The sequence below is a fragment of the Colius striatus genome, chromosome 19, assembly GCF_028858725.1.
Source record: "Colius striatus isolate bColStr4 chromosome 19, bColStr4.1.hap1, whole genome shotgun sequence".
Lineage (NCBI taxonomy): Eukaryota > Metazoa > Chordata > Aves > Coliiformes > Coliidae > Colius > Colius striatus.
The window spans coordinates 9,863,451-9,885,479 of NC_084777.1; the positions used below are offsets into that span (position 1 = coordinate 9,863,451).

Sequence of the window (22,029 nt, forward strand, 5' to 3'; positions counted from 1 at the left end):
CAGGCATCTGTCATGTGGGAAACCTGAACTTTGCAAGAGGGGCTGGTTGAAGCTCTTCCACCTCCAGCTGAGCCTGAGTTTGGGGAGGTTCAAGCCCTTTTTGGAGGCCTCTCCAGGCTCGAAGAGCATCTGAAGCCATGCTGGTGTCTCAGCATGGGGCAGGCTGCAGGGGCTGCAGACCTTTGGCCCACAGCAGTGTCTGAGCAGAGCCCACAAGAGCCAGGCTGGGCCAAGCTGCTCTGACCAGGACCTGCAGAGCCAGAGCAGTGGTTACAAAGATTTATTCCTGATTATTAATAAAAAAACAACCAAAAAACTCCACGAAATGAAACCTCCTGCCCTGGTTTTACTCATTTGGACATGGAGGCACATCCCTGGGGCTGCCAGGGGATGCAGGGCCCCGAGCCTGAGGCAGCACAGAGCCCTGCTCCTGCTGCCAGCCCCTCAGCTCTGCTCTGGCACAGCCACACACGGGCAGCCACGGGGCAGGGGGACACAGAGGAGGCTCTGGCTGTGGCAAAGGCAAGACTGGCTTAGGAACCACAGGAATGGGGAAGGCACAGTGTCTGGTTGCTGAAGGGGAACCTGCTGCCTGCTCCCTGGTCTAGCTGTTGCTAAGCCCCTACCCAAAGGTCCTGTGCTGAGGCTGGTGGAAGCCCAGGCCAAGATGTGGCCCTCAGGAAGGTCAGTGGGGGTTGTGCATTGGCCAGAAGGACAAGCACAGGCTGTGGGTGATGACCAGAGCTCCGGGGAGGCAGGGCTGAGGCTCCAGGGAGGTCAGCCCTGAGGACTGCTGTAGGGAAGGCTCCCCACCCTCCCCAATGCACATGACAATACATCCTGCCGTTGTCTGGACTCGGTCCAGCCCAGGTCTGGTAGCAGAAAGATGCCCCAGGTCTGAAGATCCCAATCCTGAGCCACCCCTGGGGTCCATCCCTGAGCAGCCGCTGGGACACCCTGGGGCCATCCTCCCTCTCTGTCCCCCTCTTGACAGAAGGGGAGGGCAAAGAGGGACAGCTTTCCTTCTGGGCCAGGACATCCTCAGGCACCTGCTGCAGCCTGGGTGCTCAGGCCATGGCGACCAGCGTGAGGCTGGTGCTGGGTGCCCTGGGCCTGCCTCAGATGGCGCTGGCCTTGCTGCGCCGGAGCAGGCAGACGGCGGTCGCCAGAGACGTCAGGGTGGTGAGCACGAAGAGCAGGATGAGGATGACCCAGTAGTTGTAGAGCATGCTTTTGTGGGAGGAAGGCCTCTCAGGAGGGATCATGTTGGTGAGGTTCAGCATGTAGCCCAGGGCCCAGCCAATGGAAGTGTCTCCTGCCTGTGGAAACAGCGTGGCGTGGGCCTCATCCTGCCCAACCCAGCTCCCTGGCCTGCAGGAGACTTTCCAGGGATCACCTCCCTGCCAGCCCAATGCAGGAGAAAGCTTTGGGGCAGTCCACAGCGCCTTCAGGCCTTGCTTGTCCCCAGCCAAGGAAAAAACAGTGCCCATCCCATGCTGAGCTCAGCTTGTCCCATGGGAGCAGGATCCCAGGGAGCATGTGGAGGCTCCTTCCTTGGAGCTCTTCAAGACCCACCTGGACACGTTCCTGTGTGACCTGATCTAGGTGGGAGCTGCTTCTGCAGGGGGTTGGGCTGGATGAGCTCTAAAGGTCCCTTCCAACCCCACCATTCTATGGTTCCATGATCTTGTCTGCTCGGGCTGGTCCTGTTCTCTCCGCCCATCCCATGGCTCGTGCCAAAGGTGGGATCCTGCCCTGAGATAACTTCCCAACAAACTAGAGCAAAGAGTTTTTTGAGGTGGCTGGTGTCTCAAAGGCCAAGGAGGGATGGGAGGACCTTGAAATTCCTGACTCCATGTCCACCCTACAGTCAGCTCAGCTCATGTTTTTTCCAATCTCTCAGAAGATCCACTCAAAAGCTGAGGGTCCCATCCTGCCCTGTTCCCCCAGAGCGTTCCCTCACGTTGCTTGGCTCTTTCTTGGTGTGGGATCACCTCCCCAGCAAAGCTTCTTGGCCTAAGATCCCGTGGGATGGGTGTGTGCTCTGGTGTTACCCACCTTCTTCTGGAAGGCAATGTTGGGGAAGGAGTGGTTGTTGAAGCTGTAGCCTTTGGTAGTGAGCAGATAAACGAAGGTGCTGACAGCACAGTAATCTGGCAGCCTCTTCTCCAGCTTGGGGGCTTTCTGGAGCAGCTGGTTGGAATGAACAGAAGGAGAGAGAAAAAGGGTCAAGCCAGCAGGATCCAGCCTTTGGTTCTGAGGCCTGAAGCTCTGGGGGGTTGCATCTGGCTGGCCAAGGCACTGCAATACCCACCTCAGCCTCTCCTGGTCCCACATGGACCCTCACTCACTCTCCCACTACTCCATGGGTGCCAGGACACCCATCCCCCTCGAAGGGCTGCCCTCAGATGCCCCACATGAAGCAGCTCTCTCCTCCCCACCGTGCCCAGGGAGCCCACCTCGCTCCAGCTGGTCGCACAGATGGTCTCAGCAGCATCCTTCAGGTCGCTGGGCAAGTGCACAGGTCTGCCCATCACCGTCCGGATGAAGTCCACCGTGTAGAAGAAGGCAGAGAAGGCCTGATGGGGGAAAGGGGCAAGTTATGGGACAACAACAAGGCTGGGAGCAAAGTGTGCCCAGGTGGGCAAGAAGGCCAGTGGCAGCCTGGCTGGGATCAGCAGTGGGGTGGCAGCAGGAGCAGGGCAGGGACTGTCCCCTGTGCTGGGCCCTGGGGAGGCTGCAGCTCCAGGGCTGTGTCAGTGCTGGGCCCCTCACTCACTGCCACAGGGACACTGAGGGGCTGCAGCGTGGCCAGAGCCGGGCACAGAGCTGGGGAAGGGGCTGGAGCACAAGGGGCTGGGGAGGGGCTGAGGGAATGGGGGTGTCGAGCCTGGAGAAGAGGAGCCTGAGGGGAGACAGGAGCCCTCTCTGACACTCCCTGACAGGAGGCTGCAGGGAGCTGGGGGTCGGGCTCTGCTCCCCAGCAATGAATGACAGGACAAGAGGCAATGGGCTGCAGTTGCCCCAGGGGAGGTTGAGGTTGGAGCTGAGGCAGAACTGTTTCCCTGAGAGGGGTGTCAGCCCCTGTGCCAGGCTGCCCAGGGAGCTGGGGCAGTGCCCAGCCCTGGAGGGATCCCAAAGCCGTGGAGCTGAGGTGCTGAGGCCGTGGGTCAGTGCTGGGCTGGGCAGGGTGAGGGCAGGGCTGGCACTGCAGCAGCTTCCAGGGCTTTGCCAACCAAAGTGATTCTATGATTCAAACCCTTCCAGCACAACCCCTGTGCCCAGAGTGGTGGCAGAGCCCTGGCAGAGCTGAGGCTCTGGCTCTGCTGCCCTGGGGTGTCGAGACTTACAATGAAGTTTCCTGAAACCTCTGGCTGGAAAATGTCATCAAAGGAGCAGCGGGAGAAGGAGCAGGAGGTGAAGTCAAAGAGCTTGCTGACGTGCAGGGCACAGAGGCTCCCGTTCCCAGCGCCCACCACCGTGATGCTGGTGTTGAGGGCAAGGCTTGGCCTCTCCTTCTCCGTGCAGGGGCTGTCGTAGATGCTGCTCAGTGGCAGGTTCTTGTGGTAGCCCGTGGGCCAGCAGGGATGGGGGATGGTCGCTCGGTAGTTCTCAGCCTGCCAGGGAAGTGCCAACACAGAGCATGTGAGCCACAGCCCCCAGCACTGCCTGTCTCTGCTTCCCTGCTGGGGACATGCAGAGGAGCTTGGGCAGTGGGATGCAGAGCTGGGAGTGGCTACAAGCATCTGGAGAAGGTTTGGGATGTCTTGGTTGAGGGGTGCAGCACCTTATGGGGAGCTTAGGAGAGGATGATAGGGGAGGACTGGGAAAGGTGTGCAGTTGGCCCTGCAGTGCAGTCCAGGAGCCAGGGCTGGGGATACCCAGGGTTAAGGGACAACCATGAGATGATGACAGCTGGCATCCACCTCTAAGAACATGCTGGTACCTGGAGGAGCTTCGAGAGCAGCCTCTTGAGGACCTGGTCCCTTCCATAGCAGAGGAAGCTGTGGGTGTACACTTTGTACGCCTGCCCATACAGCTTCAGCATCACCTCGTTCCTGGGGTCCTCAATGGTGTCCCTGGTCTCAAAGGTGATCTGTGTAGAAGCCCCTCCAAAGTCCATGGCCCCCAGAGTCTTCTTCTGGGGCTGGATCCATTCCCCAAGCCACCCACGCTGAGCAAGGAAGACAACAGCGGGTGTGAGGCCACGAAGAGCTGTGGGACAGCCCACCCAGCCCAGCCACAGCCCCCTGCCCACCTTGATGAAGTTCTCCAGGAGGTAGTTTGCAGTGACCCAACCGAAGACCCCTTCCTCTGCCCCCGACAGGATCTTTGCCCCCCGGAAATCGAAGGGGTAGGACCTGAGCGTGGCCGCCACGGCGCTGAGGACGGCGTCCGACGCCTGCGGGCTGGCGATGCTGCGGGGCAGGCAGGAGCCAGGCTGAGGGGGCTGCCCCGGGCTGCCACCACTGCCCACACAGCCCTTGCCATGGCACGTGCCTGGGTACCTGTAGGGACGAGCCCAAAAGCCCCAGCGAACGGCCCGTGTCTGCCAGAGGAGGAGGCAGGCGGCCGGGAGGGAGGTGTGCTCCCTCTGCCTGGGTGAAGGGGGCACAACCCCCTCCTCTGTGTGGTTTTAGGGGAGGGTTAGCTATTCTCACTCCATCCCATCAGGCTGGCAAGGGGCACAGCGGGGCTTTCCTCCTGGTTGGCTGGAAAGACTGGGTGTGTTTATCCCTTGGCAGCAGGGATGTGCCCCATCTCCTGCTCTCTGCAAGGGAGGGTTGGCAGCTTTGCCTGGCAAATGGGCAACATCAAAGCTGTCCCTCACCATCTGCCCCCCTGCCACGGGTGGTGAGTGGCATGACAGGCACTACTGGGGCCAGGCAGCTGGCACAGGGCAAGCACTCACTTGAGCAGGCGCATGCCGGCCGTGGCTCCCAGGTAGAGCGGGGTGCCCGCGTGCTTCTCCTTGGGCACGTCCCTCAGAGCCTGGCTCAGGCAGTGCCCCAGGCTTGCCCCAGCAGCTGGAGGGTTGGAGCTGTAGCTGGAGATGCCAGGACCTGTGGAGAGGACAGATGTTGCTCGGTGCAGGTGGGGGGATGATGCTCAGCGGGCAGTTTTGCCTCTCCCAGGCTGGTCAAGAGGCGGGTGCTGCAGGTTTCTGTGGGCAAGGAGCCAGGGGAGCCCAGCCCCAGCTCCCTGCCCACGCTGGAACTGGCTGCTTGGATGGAGAGTGGAAAACCAGCCCCTGTTCCTCACAGGGCGAGGCAGCAGCTCAGTTGTTTGCTGGTGGTTCAGGAGAAGGCAAACCACAGGCACACACAGCTGCAGCCTTGGGGGGAGATGTGGGGAGGGGGCTTCGGGGACAGAGCTGTACCCTTATAACACCTCCCTGTGCTGGTGAATAACCAGGCAGGCAGCTGGGCAGGGTAAGGGGCACATGGCAGAGCCCTGGGGACAGGGACAAGCCCTTACCCTCCACGTCACACATGCTGTGCTCGCTGACCACGCCGGTGTCGTTCTCCTTGTCCGCCGGCCACTTGTAGATGAACATGGCGGTGTGGGAGGACCCGGCGTCCAGCACGATGCCGTACTGCAGGGAAGGCAGCGGCTCAGCCCCGGGGGCAGGAGGCCACAGCTGCCCCAGCCCAGGGGAAGGTGATGGGGCTCAGTGCCTGCTGTGTCCAGATGGTCCTGCCCAGGGTCAGGCTGGCAGCAGGCGCCCGCCCCAGCCAGGGGTAGCGGTCACTGCTTGGTACAGCACAGGGACTGTGGCTTTTGGGGCACAGGGGACCCCCTTGTGCACAGCCACAGAGGCTCTTCCACAGACCATCACCAGTGGGCATCAGGGCTGAGATGGCAGCGGGTCCTGGGGCCAGTGGTGGGGGGGGACACCTGGGAGCGGCCCCGTGGGGCTGCAGCTCGCCAAAGAAGGGCAGCCGGGCACCTCGGCCCTCCTGCCCTTGTATGGCTCGGCCATTCTCTGGCTATAAATAACCCAGCTCCCTCTGCCAAACAAGGTTACCCAGCTCCAGGGAGGGGCTGCCCCACGCTGCCTTCAGCCCCCTGGCAGACCCCTCTGCCTGCCCACTGCTGCCCGTGGGTCCAGGGCTGCCCATGCTGGCCCCTCTGTGCCCCAGCCAGAGCTGCTTCGTTGGCAGGGCACAGGCTGAGTCTTGCAGGAGGGGAGCAGCTGAGCATCTCTGGGGTGAAACCACGTAAGGCTTAAACCTGTGTCTGTCTGCTGCCAGCCCAGCATGCCTCAGGCCATGTACCCCTTGGCACTGAGTGACCCCCAGTTCCTCCTCACCATCTCACCCTCTGCAGCCCAACCCTCTGCCAGGCACAGGGACAAGTGCCAAAAGACACTGCATCTGCCCCAGCAAAGCTGCCTGGCCCTGGGGACATCATCACCAGCTCCCAGCCCCACAGCTCCCTCGGCACATCCTCTTTGCTGTCCCACTGCTGGCACCTCTGCCAGGGGTCCCTGGAGGGGGTGGAACCCCAGCAGACCCCCCTCCCCCCACCTCTGCCACACACATGCCCTGTGGCCACCACACAGCCGTCCCCAGTGTTCCCACAGGGCACCACAGCACTTCTGCAGCACCTCAGATGTCACCCTGAGTGACACTGGCATGACCAGGGTGAGGATGAGGACCTCCAAACATGAGGCTGAGCACAGCTGGGAGCTCTGGAGCATTTCCAGTCCCAGGATGACGTGGAGGGGGCTGAGGTTGCAGAGGGAGATGAGGCTGGGGATGGGGGAGGCAGCAAGGCTGACCTGCAGCATCACACCAGTGCCAGCCCTGGGGATGCCAGGCTGAATCATGGCAGGAACAGCCAGTGAGCCAGTGATGGGGAACAGCATGGGGAGCCTGTGGCTGAGGGCAATCTGCATCAGGGCATCTCCTCCTGCTCTCCTCAGGGTCAGCCTGGCTTCCAGCCTCACAGAGAGCCAGCATGGAGGTGTGCATGTGGGGGGTTACACAGGGGGTGTTTGCAGGTGGAGGTGGGTGCACACATGTAGGTGCACATGCATGTAGATGTGTGCATGGGGTGTGTGTGCCTGTGGGGGGGTGTGGGGGACATAGGGACACGTCTGGGGGGGTGTACACTCGTGGGGGCACATGGGGAAGGTGCCTGTGCACAGGAGGGGTGTTGAGGTGTCTGTGTGTACAGCGTGTGTGGGCATGTGTGTGTGTGGGCATATGTGTGTGGGCATGTGTGCCTGGGGCAGCTGTGCTGCCTGCTCAAGCCCAGGGATGCAGAGCAGACGTGGCTGTGGCTGCAGGTGGCTGCAGCAAGAGGCAGCTCTGGCCCCGTGCTCAGGGCACCCATGGGTGATGGTGGCAGTGGTGGGACAGGCTGCAGGACCAAACACCCTGTGCAGACATGTCATAGAACCAGAGAATCGTTACAGTTCAAAAAGCCCTGGAAGCTGTTGCAGTCCCAGCCCTCCCTTCACCCTGCCCAGCCCAGCACTGACCCACAGCCCTCAGCTCCACGACTTTGGTATCCCTCCAGGGCTGGGCACTGCCCCAGCTCCCTGGGCAGCCTGGCACAGGGGCTGACACCCCTCTCAGGGAAACAGTTCTGCCTCAGCTCCAATTTCAACCTGCCCTGGGGCAACTGCAGCCCATTTCCTCTTGTCCTAGGAGCATCCTGGAGCCCTTTGCTGCCAACATCTACGGGCCAGGGTGGGGGGTCTCTCCCCTCAGAGCCCATTGCTGCCAGGCACGGGGTGGCAGAGGTGGGCAGCAGCCCCAGGACTCATGGGCAAGGGGTGTGTTGTGGGACACCCCAGCCTGGCCCTGGCAGCAGCAGCAGCTGGGGCCCAGCCGAGGTGAGGACGTGCGGCAACACGAACCCCGGCAGCGTGGTGGGTGCTGCCAGCTGCAGGGAGTGCCCGGCGCCCAGCCAGCCGCTGCCACACTCGCTCCCTGCCCACCCCGGCCTCACAGGAGTTGCCATGGCCTCTCACCAGCCCCCCTGCCCCATGCCCAGCAGCACAGGCCTTTGCACCCCAGCCTGTCCCCATCCAGGAGCCGTGTTCCCCGGCACTGAGCAGGGCTGGCAGCCACACACAGGTGTGTGCACACAAAGGGGCTGAGGCTGACCCCGAGGGTCCCCAGGGCTGTCCCCTCCTCCAGCCCTGAGGGTGCCCCCACATAGGAACAGGGCATGGGGTGACCCACAGCAGGGCTGTGATGCTGCCAGCCCTGTCCTTGCCCCAGCCACCGTGTCCTGGCCTCAGAGCCTCTGTGACCCAGCACAGAGCCCTGGCTGTGGGGACAGGAGCCATGGCCCAGCTGTGGGGGCACACACAGATCATCCACAAAGTCTCTGCAGACCAGGAAGCCCCAGAGAGGGAGAAACACGGCTGAAAACTCACAGTGTAAGCCCTGCCTGTAGCTCTTCCAGCCGAGGTGTTCTGCTCCTGCCAAGGATGGGGCTGGGAGTGAGGGCTGGAGGGACACGGGGATGACCTGGCACGCTCCTGTGCCATGCTGGCTCCTGTCGTCCCTGCCATCTGCCCTGGCACGCTCGGCTGCCAGCACCCCGGGCTCGGTGGGACCTTGCACACACATTCACAGCCCTGGCCCAGCCCATGGGACCATCCCCAACCTCAGCATCTCCCCCTGACACAGGGGTTTTTCTAACAGGATCCCCTGATGTCACAGAGCTGGGGGACACAGGGGGTCTCTAGTGTGGCCCTGCACTAGGACAGTGTCCTCGTGCCACCCTTGGCCTCACTGCCTCCTGAGCCACCCATATGGGCTCTGCCCCATCACCATGTCACTCAGCCCAGCCTGAGCTGGGGTTGCCCAGCCCTAAAGCCTCTGCAGAGGGAAATGGGGAGGGCGGTGATGTCCCCAAAGGCCATGGGACAGCGAGGTCACACGTAGGGCTCAGGGCTCCTGGGGAGAGCATGGCTCTGCCCAGAAACATCCCACATCCTCAGGGATGAGGTGGAAGGGGATGCTGAGAACTGGCCAGCTCGCTGCAGCCTGGCACTGTGCCCTGTGGCCATGCTCAGGCCTCCAGCCTCGGGCTCTCTGGGCTGCCCCACGGTGCAGTGGGGGCTCAGCCCTGCCCCACATCATCCCATCTCCCTCAAGGGTGAGGAGACCCACTGGGCCTCTGTGTCTGCAGTGGGTTATGACACATTTCCTTCCTGCCTCTGGAGCTGCAGCTCCCCAGGGACGGTTGCAGGGGGAGAGCTCAGTGGGCTTTGTCTTGAACAGCGGAGGGACCGGCCAAGAGAGGCAAAGAAAGGTTCTCAGGGGAAGGCAACAGCTTTGAGCTGTGAGGCCACAGAGCTGTGAGCCCCTCTGCAGACCCATGAGAGGGAATACCACACTCCTGGTTCCTCCAGCAGCAGGGCAACCAATCCAGGGGATTTTTTGGGCTGTATTCCCAGGAAAGGAGCTGGAAAGGGAAGATGTGGAGCTGTAGCTCAGCACTGAACAGCCCTGTCACCCAGCAGCTGCTTGCCCAGGCGGGTGGGGGGACATGCCTGGGGTCCCTCTCAGTGGGACCAGCCTCCTCTAAATGGTGTTGGCACATTTTGGGCTGAGTCAGATTAAGACAAAGCCTGAAGACAAACCAGCCCTGAGCTTTGTGCAAAAGCAAAGCCCTCGGGGCCTGCCTGGCACCAGCCCTGATGCTGAGCCTTGCAGGCTGGAAGCTGCCACCACCCAGAGAGAGGGGGAAAAAGGCACAAAAGATGCACCAACATTACATTTCTGTGAATGCATCTGCTTCAAAAACCAAAGCTCCAGCTTGGAACCAGGAGGGGAAAAGGCTTCCCAGGCTGAGCCACGTGCTGCACATGGGCCTCTCTGTCCTGAGCTGTGTAATTCCCCCTGTCCTAAGAGACAAAATCTATCTGAAACCAGCTAAGGGCACTGCCCGAGGTGCCTCAGGACACGGCAAAGAAAGGTGCTGTAGGGAAAGTGTTAATCCATGCTGGTTCCACTGACTGCAGCCAGTATCATCTTGGCTAAGGCAGCTCGTTTTCTCAACCTAATCTTCATTACATCTGACAAACCCGGAGAGAAAGCAACACATCTGGCACTCAGGCTGGCTCAGAAAGTTTCCAAATCAATTGTTTGGGATGAGAATGGGCGTGGGGGGAGGTTGGGTAAAGCATTTTTCCAGCACAAGAGCCTGCTCCCCACGGAACAGCTCGGTCTGCCACCCAGAGAAAAGATGACTTTTCCAACAAAAGGCTTGGGCTGCAAGAGAGTCAACTTGGCCAACGAGAAATTAGCCCGAGAAACTCTTTGGGCATTGGAATTGACAATGGAAAAGGACAAGAGAGCAAAGGTTTGCAAAGGGCAGCGCGTTGCCCGGCCGGCCCAGGAGATGCAGCCCGGGGGTACCCGGGGCCAGACCCCTGCGGGGATGATGCTGCCGGGGCAGCTCCGGCCGCGGCCGCTTCCCAGCGCCGCTTCCCAGCGCTTCCAAAAGCTTCCTCTGTCCCGCAGCTCCGAGACCCTCCGGCCGCCTCCCCTGAGGCTGGGGCAGCCCTGGCCGCAGGAGCTTCTCCCGCCCCGGCTGTCCCATGGATCGGGCAGCTCACTGCGGCCCCTGCAGCCGCCGCTGGCCCGGGTCACCCCACCTCGGTATCCCGGGTCACCCCACGCCCCGGTGTCCCGGGTCTCCCCACACCGGTATCCCGGGTCACCCCACGCCGGTATCTCGGGTCTCCCCACGCCGGTGTCCCGGGTCACCCCACGCCGGTATCTCGGGTCTCCCCACGCCGGTATCCCGGGTCACCCCACGCCCCGGTGTCCCGGGTCTCCCCACGCCCCGGTGTCCCGGGTCACCCCACACCGGTATCTCGGGTCTCCCCACGCTCCGGTGTCCCGGGTCTCCCCACACCGGTGTCCCGGGTCACCCCACGCCCCGGTGTCCCGGGTCTCCCCACGCCCCGGTGTCCCGGGTCTCCCCACGCCTCGGTATCCCGGGTCTCCCCACGCCCCGGTGCCCGCTGCCCCGCTCACCTTGAAGCCCGGCGGGCCCCGCGCGTCCCCGGAGCCGAGGCAGAGCAGGAGGATGCCCAGGACACAGCCGAGGGCGAGGAGCAGAAGGACGGCGGCGACCCGACGGGCCATGGCGGGGCCGGACGGGGCAGGTGAGCGGCTCTGCGGCTCTGCGGCGGCTGTCGCTGCTGCTCCTCCTCTCCCGCCTCCTCCTCCTCCTCCTCCTCCTCCTCCTCCTCCTCGCCCGCCCTTTGCGGCTGAGTCAGCGCCGCCCCGGCCCACCCGGGCGGGACACGGGGCTGCGGGGGCCCGGCCCCGGGATGCGGATCCCGGCGCTGCCCCTGCCCCGGCTCCGCTCCGTCCTGTGCCCTTTGCCCCGGCCCCGGGATCGGCCCCATCTCACCCCCCCCACAGCCCTCCGGCATCACCCCTGCCCCAGGATCAGCCCCACCAACCTCTCCCCAGCCCCAGCACCGCCCCTGCCCTGGGATCAGCCCTGTTAACACCCCCTCGGACATCATCCCTCCCCCTGGATCAGCCCCATCAGTCCCCCCCCACCCCGGCATTAACCCCCCACCCCAGCCAGGAGCCTTGACCCAGGACTCAGCCTTGTCCTGCCTCTTCACCTTGGGCACCACCTTGGGTCCCTCATCCCAGGGCATATCCTCTGTCAGTCTCATCTCCTAACCCCACCAGGCACTGACCTTAACTCAGCCCTATGCTCTCCCCCCAGGCATCACTCCCACCCCAGGGCCCAGCCCAGGAATGGGTTTGGTAGGAGATGAGAATACTCTGAGCAATAAAAAAAACCTCTGAGAAGGTGTCTCACCTGCCATGATTAACAGCTGTGGATGTATGACTGCTTTTAATCATCTCAAGGAGTTTGTGACAGCCCTGAGGAGCACAGACGAGTGCTGAGATTGTTTGCATTGTGATCACAAGTGAATAATGGGATGTGTTTCCACAGGGAACACAGAGCCAAGGAAGGATGGGCCCCTGGCTCTGAGAAGGACATTTTGAGCTTGCTTACACAGAGGGATAAAACAGTGAGCAAAATAATAAACAAGGAGATATCACCAAGGAGAGGAGGCTGGAGGAGGACACAGCTCCCAGCCCAGCTGGGCTGCAGGCTGCAGGCTCACCCTGGGGCTCCTCACACCCTCGCTCGCTCCATTTATCTTGAAGTGAGCCACTTTTCCCACTGTTTGCAGTGCACACAGCAGGTCTGGGCTTGCCATGGAGCTTCCAGCCCATCACAGTGGTCTCTGAGCCCAGCCTGTGCTGAGGGCTCAAGTTGGGAGTCCTTGGCCCTGATGTGCTGCTGCATCGTGGAGTCTCTGCTGCTGGAGGTCCTGTGAGGGACAAGCCCGAGTTCTGTCCCCTAGAGCAGTGCCCAACAGCAGAGTCTGGGGGACAAAACAGCTCAGGAGGGGCACAGAGAGTACCTGTGGGCCAGCCAGTGCCCAGTGCCCAGTGCAGAGCCTCTCTGTGTGAACATTGCTGTGTCCAACTCATGGCTGCTTCATGGCATCTTCCTCCTCACTACAAGTCACTAAGTACTTAACCTCTGGAAAACCTGTTCCAATCAGCTCCAAGGCATCCATATATTGATTTGTGGGGCAAAATAGTTCCTCTTTGCTGCTGCTGCTGCTAACACCACAGTCCTATCTCTGAGGCTTAGCAGGGCATCCATTCTGCTGCCTTCCTGCATCACTCCTGACTTTAAGGCTCAAGTTTCCACAGGGCAATACCCACCTATCCCTGACTCTTAGTGCTGCCCTCCTCACCTGTCCTGTATTTCTGAAGCACATATCTGCAACCCTCTGCACCAGGGATTAACACAGAAGCAGAAAGATCATCTCTGCATTGCTCTTAATCCCTTTCTCAATAGCTGCCAAGCCTCCTGGTTCTCTTTTAGGCTGGACAGGCAGTGCAAAGAGGTCTTCAGTGACTGAAAAAGAACCAAAAACCTGAATAGTCCTGTGCAGACAGGGCTGGGAGAACCCTGTGGGTGTAGGGGTGTTCCTCTACTCCTCATTGGGCTTCTGGGGCTTTGGAGCAAGTCCCTTTCTGGCAGATGGTTACTTGGTGTGGTGGGAACCTCCTGGGATGTGAGTGGAGACATGAGCATCCTCCATCCCTTGGGCTCATGCAGACTTGCCCACCCTGTTTCCAGGTTGCCCATACATGGTGTGGAGCCAGCAAGGAGCATGACATGAGCTCCAAGGATGAACAAATTCAGAAGGAAAAAGAAAGCAGGAGGCAGGGAGGGCTTTGTCCATGCTGGAAGGTGGAGCAGGGGATCTCCAACGCTGTGAGAAGCTTGACACAGCCCTGTTTGTCTGAGGAAACCAGGGACACGTGGACTTTGGACACCAGCAAAGCAAGGCTGGCACAGATGGCACCTCTGTGGGACTCCCAGTCCCACAAAGCAAAAGATCTGCTTGAACAAGCAAGTTCAATGCACAGGCAGTGCATGAAGAGCCAGCCCAGCCTGGTTGTCCTGTCACCTCTGCTACCCTGCTGCCCTACCACCTCCCTGCACCCTGATGTGTTCCACAGAGAAGGAACACACAGAGGAGGAGCAGTGCCAGGTCTGAGGGCCCTGTGCCCCAGCAGACAAGGCTGCCCAGTGCCATCCCCCTGTTCTCACAGCCCCAGTGCCCTGTCCACTCTTCACTGGCTCATGTCCAGTTTTTCACCCACCAGCATTCTCAACCCCTTCACCACAGGACTCCTGTCCCCCCATCCATCCTGCCTTGAGCTTCCCCAGGAACAGAGGCACGTGGTGACATTTTAGGGTGTGTGCTGTGATGGCAGGAGGGACTGAGCCCCTCAGCATGAGCAGGCACTTCCAGTAGCCTGCTAGAGCCATCTAATCAGTCAGACACAGGGTTTGCTGTGAAGCAGCACGAGGTTCCTCCCCATGTGAGGGCAGTTTTGCATGGCTGCAGCCTGGGGGTGGGTGTCACCTCCCTTCTGGGGCCAAAGGACCAGCTGTTCCTGGGAGATGTGGCACAGGAAGGATGTTGCCAGATGAAAGAGAATCACAGCAGATAGATCAAAGCAGCCTTTAGGGAACTAAAATTCAGTTGTGCTGATGAAGATCCCTCACAAAGAACATTCTGGAACCTGTGGGCTCAGGGGGGACTCACTGATGAAGCTGCAAGATCATAGAGTCCCTTCAGCTGGAAAACACCTTGAAGATCATCGAGTCCAACCACTCACCTCACACTGCCAAGCACATCCCTGAACTGAACCATATCCCTCAGCACCTCATCCATGCATCTTTTGACTATCTCCAGCTCCCTGGGCAGCCCCTTCCAGTGCTTAACAACCCTCTCAGGGAAAAAGTTCTCCCTAATGTCCAATCTAAACCTCCCCTGGTGCAACTTGAGCCCATTTCCTTGTGTCCTGTTATTCATTACCGGAGAGATCAATCCCCACCTCACTACATCTCCCCTTCAGGTCATTGCAGAGATGCTCATGTCTCCTCTCTGCCTCCTCTTCTCCAGGTTTGTGGAATCACCCAGGCTTGTGCACACCTGAGCTGACTCAGTGCTGCCTCAGCTCTGTGTGTAGATCAGTCACTGCACACCAGACACCAACCCACTGCTTGGGCTACAGGGAAGCCCAGAGGAGTGGGTGAATGTCAGAGGCACAGGGGACACTGGATTCAGAGCCCCAGCTCCCAGCCACACTGGTGACTTTTGCTCACCCCATACCCAGGCAGGCCCTGAGCTTGGCCCCAGGTAAAGCTGAATGAGGATGTGCCACCAGCACATCTGAGGGCTCTTGATCTGTGTTTCTACATCCCTGCAGCTGGTCTCAGAGGAGCAGAACAGATGGGGCTTTTCCCAGGAAGAAGAGGTCCTGGGGCAGCCCCATCCCTGTGGGGTCACAAAGCCCATCCCTACCCTGGGGACTCACAGGTGGAATGAGCTGCTCCCTGAGCACAAAGCAGTGGTGGGGAACAAAGCAGAGAAGGTGGGGAGTGTGTTACTCACCCAGCACTCCCTGCACAAAGCACAGAGGTTTTTCTAATCCACCTCTTCCAACAAAAGCATCTGCTGGGGCCACCTGGGCAAGGATGGAATGAGAGGTTACTGGGGAAACTGGGGCAAGAGAAGGGGCTGGTGATGGGAGGTGTTGCCTGGGCTGGTGTCTGGGGTTTGCTGCTGGTGGAAGGGCTCAGGGCTTCTCTGTGTCTGTGATAGATGTGGATGAGCACATCTGGGAGCAAGGGCTGGGAGGCACATCTGGGAGCTCTGGTGGGCGGCTCTGCAGCTCCATATGTGCTTGGGAAATAACAGGAAGAACAGAATGAGCCCAGAGACACTGCCACGGGCTGGGCTCCAAAGGGAGGGATTAGGGACAAGGCTTTCTGCTCCTACATCTGCAAGCTCTTCAGCCCACAGCAAGTGCAGGAGAGCTGCATCCAGGAGTGTTCCATAATCTTGGGATGAGCTGCCAGTGTGGGCCAACTGTGAGCAATGCACAAGCAGTCCCATGATGTACTCACGAGCTCCTAGAAGCAGAACATTAATGTCAGCCCAGATGGCAGCCCCAGGGTGGTCCTGAGGCTTCCAAAGGAGCAGGGAGGGCAGTGGGTGCTGTGGTTACCCTGCAGAGACAGCAGCAGCACATTGGGGCTGCAGGAGGCTGCAGAGGTGTCCCCAACAGCGCAGGGCAGGGACCTGCTCCTCAGGGACTGAGGGGCTGAGGCTGCTCACAGGGCCACATGCTGTGGTGTGTCGGAGGAGGAATCCCTCAGCCCTGCTCTCAGTCCCAGCCCCAACCCCAGTCCTGTCTGGGAGCAGCACAGGACCCACAGGCAGGCAGAAGGGCAGGATCCTGCTCCCTGGCCCATGTGCAGCCCAGACCAGCTCAGCAGCTCTCGCTGGAGTCCAGACCTGGACTGATCACCCCTGGGGACTCAGCTGAGAAATCAGGTCTGGTTTTGGAGCAATCAGGCCTGCCCAGTGCTGGCCCTTCCCTGGGAACCTCTGGGAAGGCTGAGTCCTGCACCAACCAAAGGGCTTGGCCATCTCTGCTTCCCAAAGTTCTGGTGCTGACTCTCTCCCCAGTGTCTCATTGCCTTGCCTGGAGGACTCTCATAATTGTGTGGGGTAATGGGAAGCCTCCCAACAGCCTGTCCTGCCATGAGGGACATCCCTCATCCCAGCAACTGGAGCCAGAATAATGCTTTTGCCCTCCTATGTCCACATCAGCATGGCAAGAACAGGGCCAGGGCCATTCAGGGAGCCAGAGCCCCTTGGGACGAGCTGTGGGTGCCCACACTGGTCCCAGCACCCAGGAAGCCCACAGCACAGGCATGAAAGGCACTTTGGGAGGCATTGAGTCTGTGGGTAACAAGGCTGCAAAAGTCAAACCAGTGTTTCCATTGGTAGAGGAGAAAAAAGAGGAGGTGCAACAAACCAAAGTGGGACTGAGGGCAGCTTCCACTGGAGCCTCGGCTGCCAGCCCAGAGCCTTTCTTGCTACAGGCACTGAGGGACTGGAAGGACCCAGTGTATCCAAGGCTATAATCCCCTCTTGGCAAGGACACTTTCCTGGAAGGAAGATCAAACCCAAGCACAAGTCTCCATTCTTACCTTACTCTCTCAGCTCTTTTCTCTCTCCCGTTTCCCAGGGCAATGCTGCTGTGATGCCAGCTCGGGGAGGCTCCTGTGGGCAGGGAGCTGCTCCCTGTTGCCCAGACACTGAAGCAGCCAGGAAACAGGCAGCTTCTCCTGAAAATTCCCACCAGTTCCTCCTGGCTGCCACCCCAGAAGCCCTCTCACGACAGAGAAGGGAGGTGGCTGACCACGGGGCACTCTTGCACTCAGGGCAGTGGTGCAGCAAGGAGCTGTGGTGGGCTCTCAGGCATCCTGTGCTGTCAGCTCCAAGCCTGTGGCACAATGCCTGGCCAGCTCCTTCCCCAAGCTCATGGTATCAGGTATAGGCACACGATGGCATAGGACAGAGGATGGCACAGGACAGAGGATGGCACAAGGCTTTGTTTCCCATTGCAGTGGCAGAGAGGGCAGCATGAGGTGCCTGGAGCAGCCCGGGCTGTGCCTGGCTGGCTGCAGTGATGTGTTTGCAGCAGAGACTCGCTGCAGCGTAAAGGCAGGAGAGCAAGTGCTGTGACCCTCTGGCCAAGGCAGGAGCCGATGAGCCCGTTCTCTCCCAGCTGTCGGTGAAAACCCCGCACCTGCCCGTCCCGCTGCCCCGCCGCATCCCATCCCCGCCGCATCCCACCCCCGCCGCATCCCGATCCCGCCGCATCCCGATCCCGCCGCATCCCATCCCCGCCGCATCCCACCCCTGCCCCATCCCATCCCCATCGCATCCCACCCCCGCCGCATCCCACCCTTGCCCCATTCCACCCCCGCCGCATCCTAAGCCTGCCCCATCCCATCCCTGCCCCATCCCACCCCTGCCCCATCCCATCCCCACCGCATCCCATCCCCACCGCATCCCACCCCTGCCCCATCCCATCCCCATCACATCCCACCCCCGCCGCATCCCACCCTTGCCCCATTCCACCCCCGCCGCATCCTAAGCCTGCCCCATCCCATCCCCGCCGCATCCCACCCCCGCCGCGCTGGCACCGTTCACCACACCAAAGTCCCTCCCAGGTGTTGGCGGCTCCCACTTTGTGCAAACACGGCCTGGAAGCTGCTGTCCTGGGGACACTCCCTCAGCCTCCTCCTCCCGACAGCTCCCCGGCAAACCCCGCGCTGCCCCGAGCCGCCGCCGAAGCAGCGCTGACTGAGATCGGGCTGTTGAACCGATCCATTCCTAAGCCAGGGAATTAATCAGCTTGAATTCTATTACATCTGTTTCCCCCTGCATTTAACTCTCCTTCTTCGCCACCGTTGCCTACTCTGGGGTCATTTGTATGAACCCTTCTCCTGGGGCATCCCTGGCTCTCTTTAAGGTGCTTTTTTCCTCTCAAATGGCTCCAGTCTCAAAAATGGGAACCAGACAACCCCAAATCCTCAAGTTTTAAAGACCAAAGTTTGTGAGCTGTAGAGCTTCTCGTGGTTACACTTTGCAGCTCTTGAACCTAAGTGCAAAACTGGACTTTTCTTTGTCTTTCAGAGAGAGCTGGAGCTTCTGAGCTCATCGTGGGATGCCACCAGCTGCAGATTGAGACAACTGCATGCTCTGAAGCTCTCAAAAAGCCCTGAGAGCCTCATTCATTTCCTCTTCCTCCATAGGCTACAAACCAGGACAATTTGTGAAGAGCTGGATGCTCCTGAGGATGCACAGGGATCCCTCCAGCCTCAGGTGGACACCCCATTGATCCCAAAGATACAAAGAACAAAAAGACCACATAAGCAAACCTTCATGAGAACAGACCCCTCCACTTTGCTTAGTTGATGTGCTAAGAAAGGGAGGGAAGACCCCTTGGTGTAACCTTTGCACAAACAAGATAAGCAAGTGTACAATGCTAAGAGGCAGTTTGGGTACCCTGAGCACCCTGGTTCTGCTGCCTGAGACTGGAGAGGTGGCAGAAATGGAAAAGCTGTGAGTTGTGACCAAAATCTGCCTGAAACAGCCACCAGAGATCTCTCCCCACATGCAGTGCCCTTAGTGGAGGCAGTTTTGTGTTGTGTTAGCATATGAATATTCATTCATGTGTATAATGGGTGTGCTTTAGCCACTGGATCCTCCAGCACTCAGTGATAAACCTGCATCAGCTTCCTAAACTGCCCTTTGGTTTGGAGAGTTTCTCTTGGGTATGATTTTCAGTGCAGTGCTGTCTCTGTGAATCCCCTTCAGGCCACTTTGGGAAGGTCTCTGGCTTAGTGCAAACCTCTGAGAAATGGAACCAGAGTTGCTGGCAGCAGGAAGCAGCTCAGAGCCTTCTCCATATCCTCTACCTGTGGCATCTCACTCACCTCTGGGATCACAGCCTCAGCACTGGCTCCAGCCTTCTCCTTCACTAACATTTTGCAGAATAAATTGAAGAAATATGGTCCCATGACAGAGAGGAGGAAGCAGGACCCACTGGGGCTAAGCACACATCCCTGAGGCTGGAGCTGTTGCAGAGGTGATGGAGTCACCAGGGGGATGGGGAAAGGAGATGGAGAACAGCTGTGTCCTGGGATGATCCCTGAGGCCTTCAGGGCTGCTCATGCTTTGCTCCAAGCCACCACCCTGCCTGTTTGTGAGACAAAAGGCAAAGGTTACTGTGTGGGAAGTTGGCAGTGTGACCTTCAGGCACTCCTCAGGGATGGGGCTGTGCCAGGGAGGATGCTCATCCCACCTTCACCTTCAGTCCTGCTCCCAGGTTTCAGCAGGTGTCTTGCATGAAGCTGCTGAGTGCTATTTTTCCAGCTTCATCTGGATCTTGCCTCATTATTTTTTGTGGGATGGAAGAACATTCAATCATTCCTTCACATGCTGCTGACAGGAGTCTCCAGGAGACACTGTGCTGCTGCTGCGCCAATTGCACTTTGCTGGAATGATTTTTTCAGCTCCAAGTCCCAGGGCAGGGCTGAAGTTAAACCCTTAGTGCAGAAAAGGAGCATTTTTCATGAGTGTGAAATCTGGCAGAGTGGAAGAAATCTAGGGGTGCAGATGGCTTGCCAGAGGCAGGCTCAGCAGCTGCTCATCTCCCTTCTGAGGGAGGTCCAGCTCCAGAAGCACACCCTGGGCTGGGTGTTGGAGGAGCTGCCCAGGCTGGAGGGTCCTTGGGAGAGCCAAAACCAGTTCAGGTGTTTGGGAAACTGCTGTTGAGGCAGAAATGATCCTGCCCAGTGGGAATTAACCATCTAGGAGCTGGGCAGGTGTGGATGAGCAACTGCATCCCAATGTCTAGCCTCTGATCCAGCCTGGTTTCCCTCCTGCCAGGGGAATGTCCTGTCCTTGGGGCTGCAGTGGGTGTATGTGGCAGGAGGACTCTGCAGGGATGGCTTCTGTGCAAAGGCCCCAGGAGCTGCCCCTGTGTTGGGCCTAAACAGTGAGCTCCAAGATGGACCCAGCAGTGCCCAAAGCTGAGCCCATCACCAAGGAGTGGGGTGTTTCCTCTGTAGTTAAGTTAAAAGTGCCATGCTGCAGCAGGAGAGAGGAGTAAGAAGATGTGAGAGACCCCATCTCAGACCCCAGGGCAGTGAAGAAGAGATGCTCCAAGTGCCAGAGCAGATTCCCCTGCAGCTGGTGGGGAAGCCCATGGTGAGGTGAGCCCTGCCCCTGCACCCGTGGAAGTGGAGCAGAGATCCACCTGCAGCTCAGGGAGGTCCATGGTGGAGCAGAAATCCATCTGCAGCCCAGGGAGGACCCCAAACCTTCTCCTTCCCATGGCAGGAGCCTGCTCAGCCTCTGAGGGCTAGTTGAGAGCCAAACTGCTGCCAGGAGCCTGCCTGACTGCTGCTGTGTCCTGCCCACACCTTCCTGCTGCACAGGAAGGTCTGCATGTGCCCTGCCAAGTGATTCAGCTTCCCCTTCTGACAGCCCACACGTGCCTCTCTTTGGAAGTGAGCCCTGGGACTGGCACATTTGGCTCTCCTGTGGTGTTGTGGGTGCCTAACCACAGAAGGACCTCCACAAACTGGGGCCAAGGGCAGCTGAGGAGTGTGTTCCTCACCCCAGCTGGTGCCAGCCAGAGGCATGCAGGTCTGAGATGGGCCCCTGAGCCCTGTTCCAGGCTGCAGATGCAGCTCAGGCTTCTCTTGTCACCCTGCCAGGGCTGTTGTGCCTGTGGGGTGGGAATGCAGCTCAGAGGAGAGGATGGATGCCAGGTCTCGTGTCTGTGTGAGGAGCTCTGGTCCCGTGTCTGTGTGAGGAGCTCTGTTACTGGCGTCTGGAATAACTGGTGTTCACTGGGAGTGACCAGGCAGCTCACCAGGAAACCAGGCACTTGCTTGGGCCCTTGGCAGTGGATTTAGGCTTTCAAGTGAGATCTTTACAGGTACAAGCTTCAGTGGTTTGAAAAATAACCACATCAGGGTCCAGCTAGAGCCTATGCCAGTTGTGTCCATGGCTGGCACACACCTCTCTGAGCACATAAGCCTGGGAGCAGCCAGCAGTAACACAGCTACAGTGTCCCCACCATCCCCTCCTGCCACTCAGCGGTGCCCAGCAGTGAGGAAGATCACAACAAGCATATCTGGGTGCTGGGGAGGGGCTGAGGGAATGGGGGTGTTGAGCCTGGAGAAGAGGAGGCTGAGAGGAGAAAGGAGCCCTCTCTGACACTCCCTGACAGGAGGCTGCAGGGAGCTGGGGGTTGGGCTCTGCTCCCAAGTAACCAGTAAGAGGGAATGGGCTCAAGTTGCCCCAGGGGAGGCTGAGGTTGGAGCTACGGCAGAACTGTTTCCCTGAGAGGGGTGTCAGCCCCTGTGCCAGGCTGCCCAGGGAGCTGGGGGAATGCCCAGCCCTGGAGGTGATGTGCTGAGGGATATGATTTAGTTTAGGGATGCTCTTGTCAGTGTTAGCTTAGTGGTTGGACTCCATGATCTTAAAGGTCATTTCCAACCAAAATGATTCTGATTCTAAGATTCCTGGTGTAATGAAGTGTTGCTCTGAGCTCATTTCCCACACACCTGGTTTTGGGGCTGCTCTGCATCACACCCAGGGGGAGCAGCACATTCAGCACAGGACAGAGTGCTCTCCCATGGACTGGCCCACAGCTCTTGGGTTTTCCCTTTGGACCTGTATTTTCCATTGCATTCAAATATAAATCTCCAGCAGTAACAGCTCTGGCTAATGTTATACCCACCCCATTTTCCCAGGCTCCTGCAGGATGAGGGGCCTCCCTGGCCTCATGGTGCAGGTCCCCTCAACTCAGGTCAGTGGGTGGGCAGAGGGTGTAGGTGATGTGGGGTGTATGGGTAGATGTGGGGTGTGTGGGTGAGTTGGAGCAGAGGACATCAAGCCCTGAAAGAGTTTGTTGCCCTCCTCTTCACCCTTCTGGGCAGCCAGGAACTGAGAGGAGAAAGCAGGAGCTTGGTGAGTGAGTCTGGGAGCACAGATTGGTGTGGGGAGAGCATGGATGTGGGGTGAGCATGGACAAGGTTTGAGCATAG

The 22,029-nt window shown here is 59.4% G+C and overlaps 1 protein-coding gene across 1 annotated transcript; it reads right to left on the reverse strand.

Annotated features, from left to right (window-relative positions):
* Positions 1-1,118: 1,118 nt before the first annotated feature.
* ENTPD2 (ectonucleoside triphosphate diphosphohydrolase 2) lies at positions 1,119-11,157 on the reverse strand. Its single transcript, XM_062011651.1, has 9 exons — positions 11,013-11,157; positions 5,479-5,596; positions 4,913-5,063; positions 4,259-4,418; positions 3,947-4,174; positions 3,351-3,617; positions 2,460-2,579; positions 2,059-2,193; positions 1,119-1,319 (listed from the first exon to the last, which is right to left on the reverse strand). The coding sequence occupies exons 1-9, from the start codon at positions 11,121-11,123 to the stop codon at positions 1,119-1,121; spliced, it is 1,491 nt and encodes a 496-aa protein (XP_061867635.1). The 5' UTR covers positions 11,124-11,157.
* Positions 11,158-22,029: the final 10,872 nt, after the last annotated feature.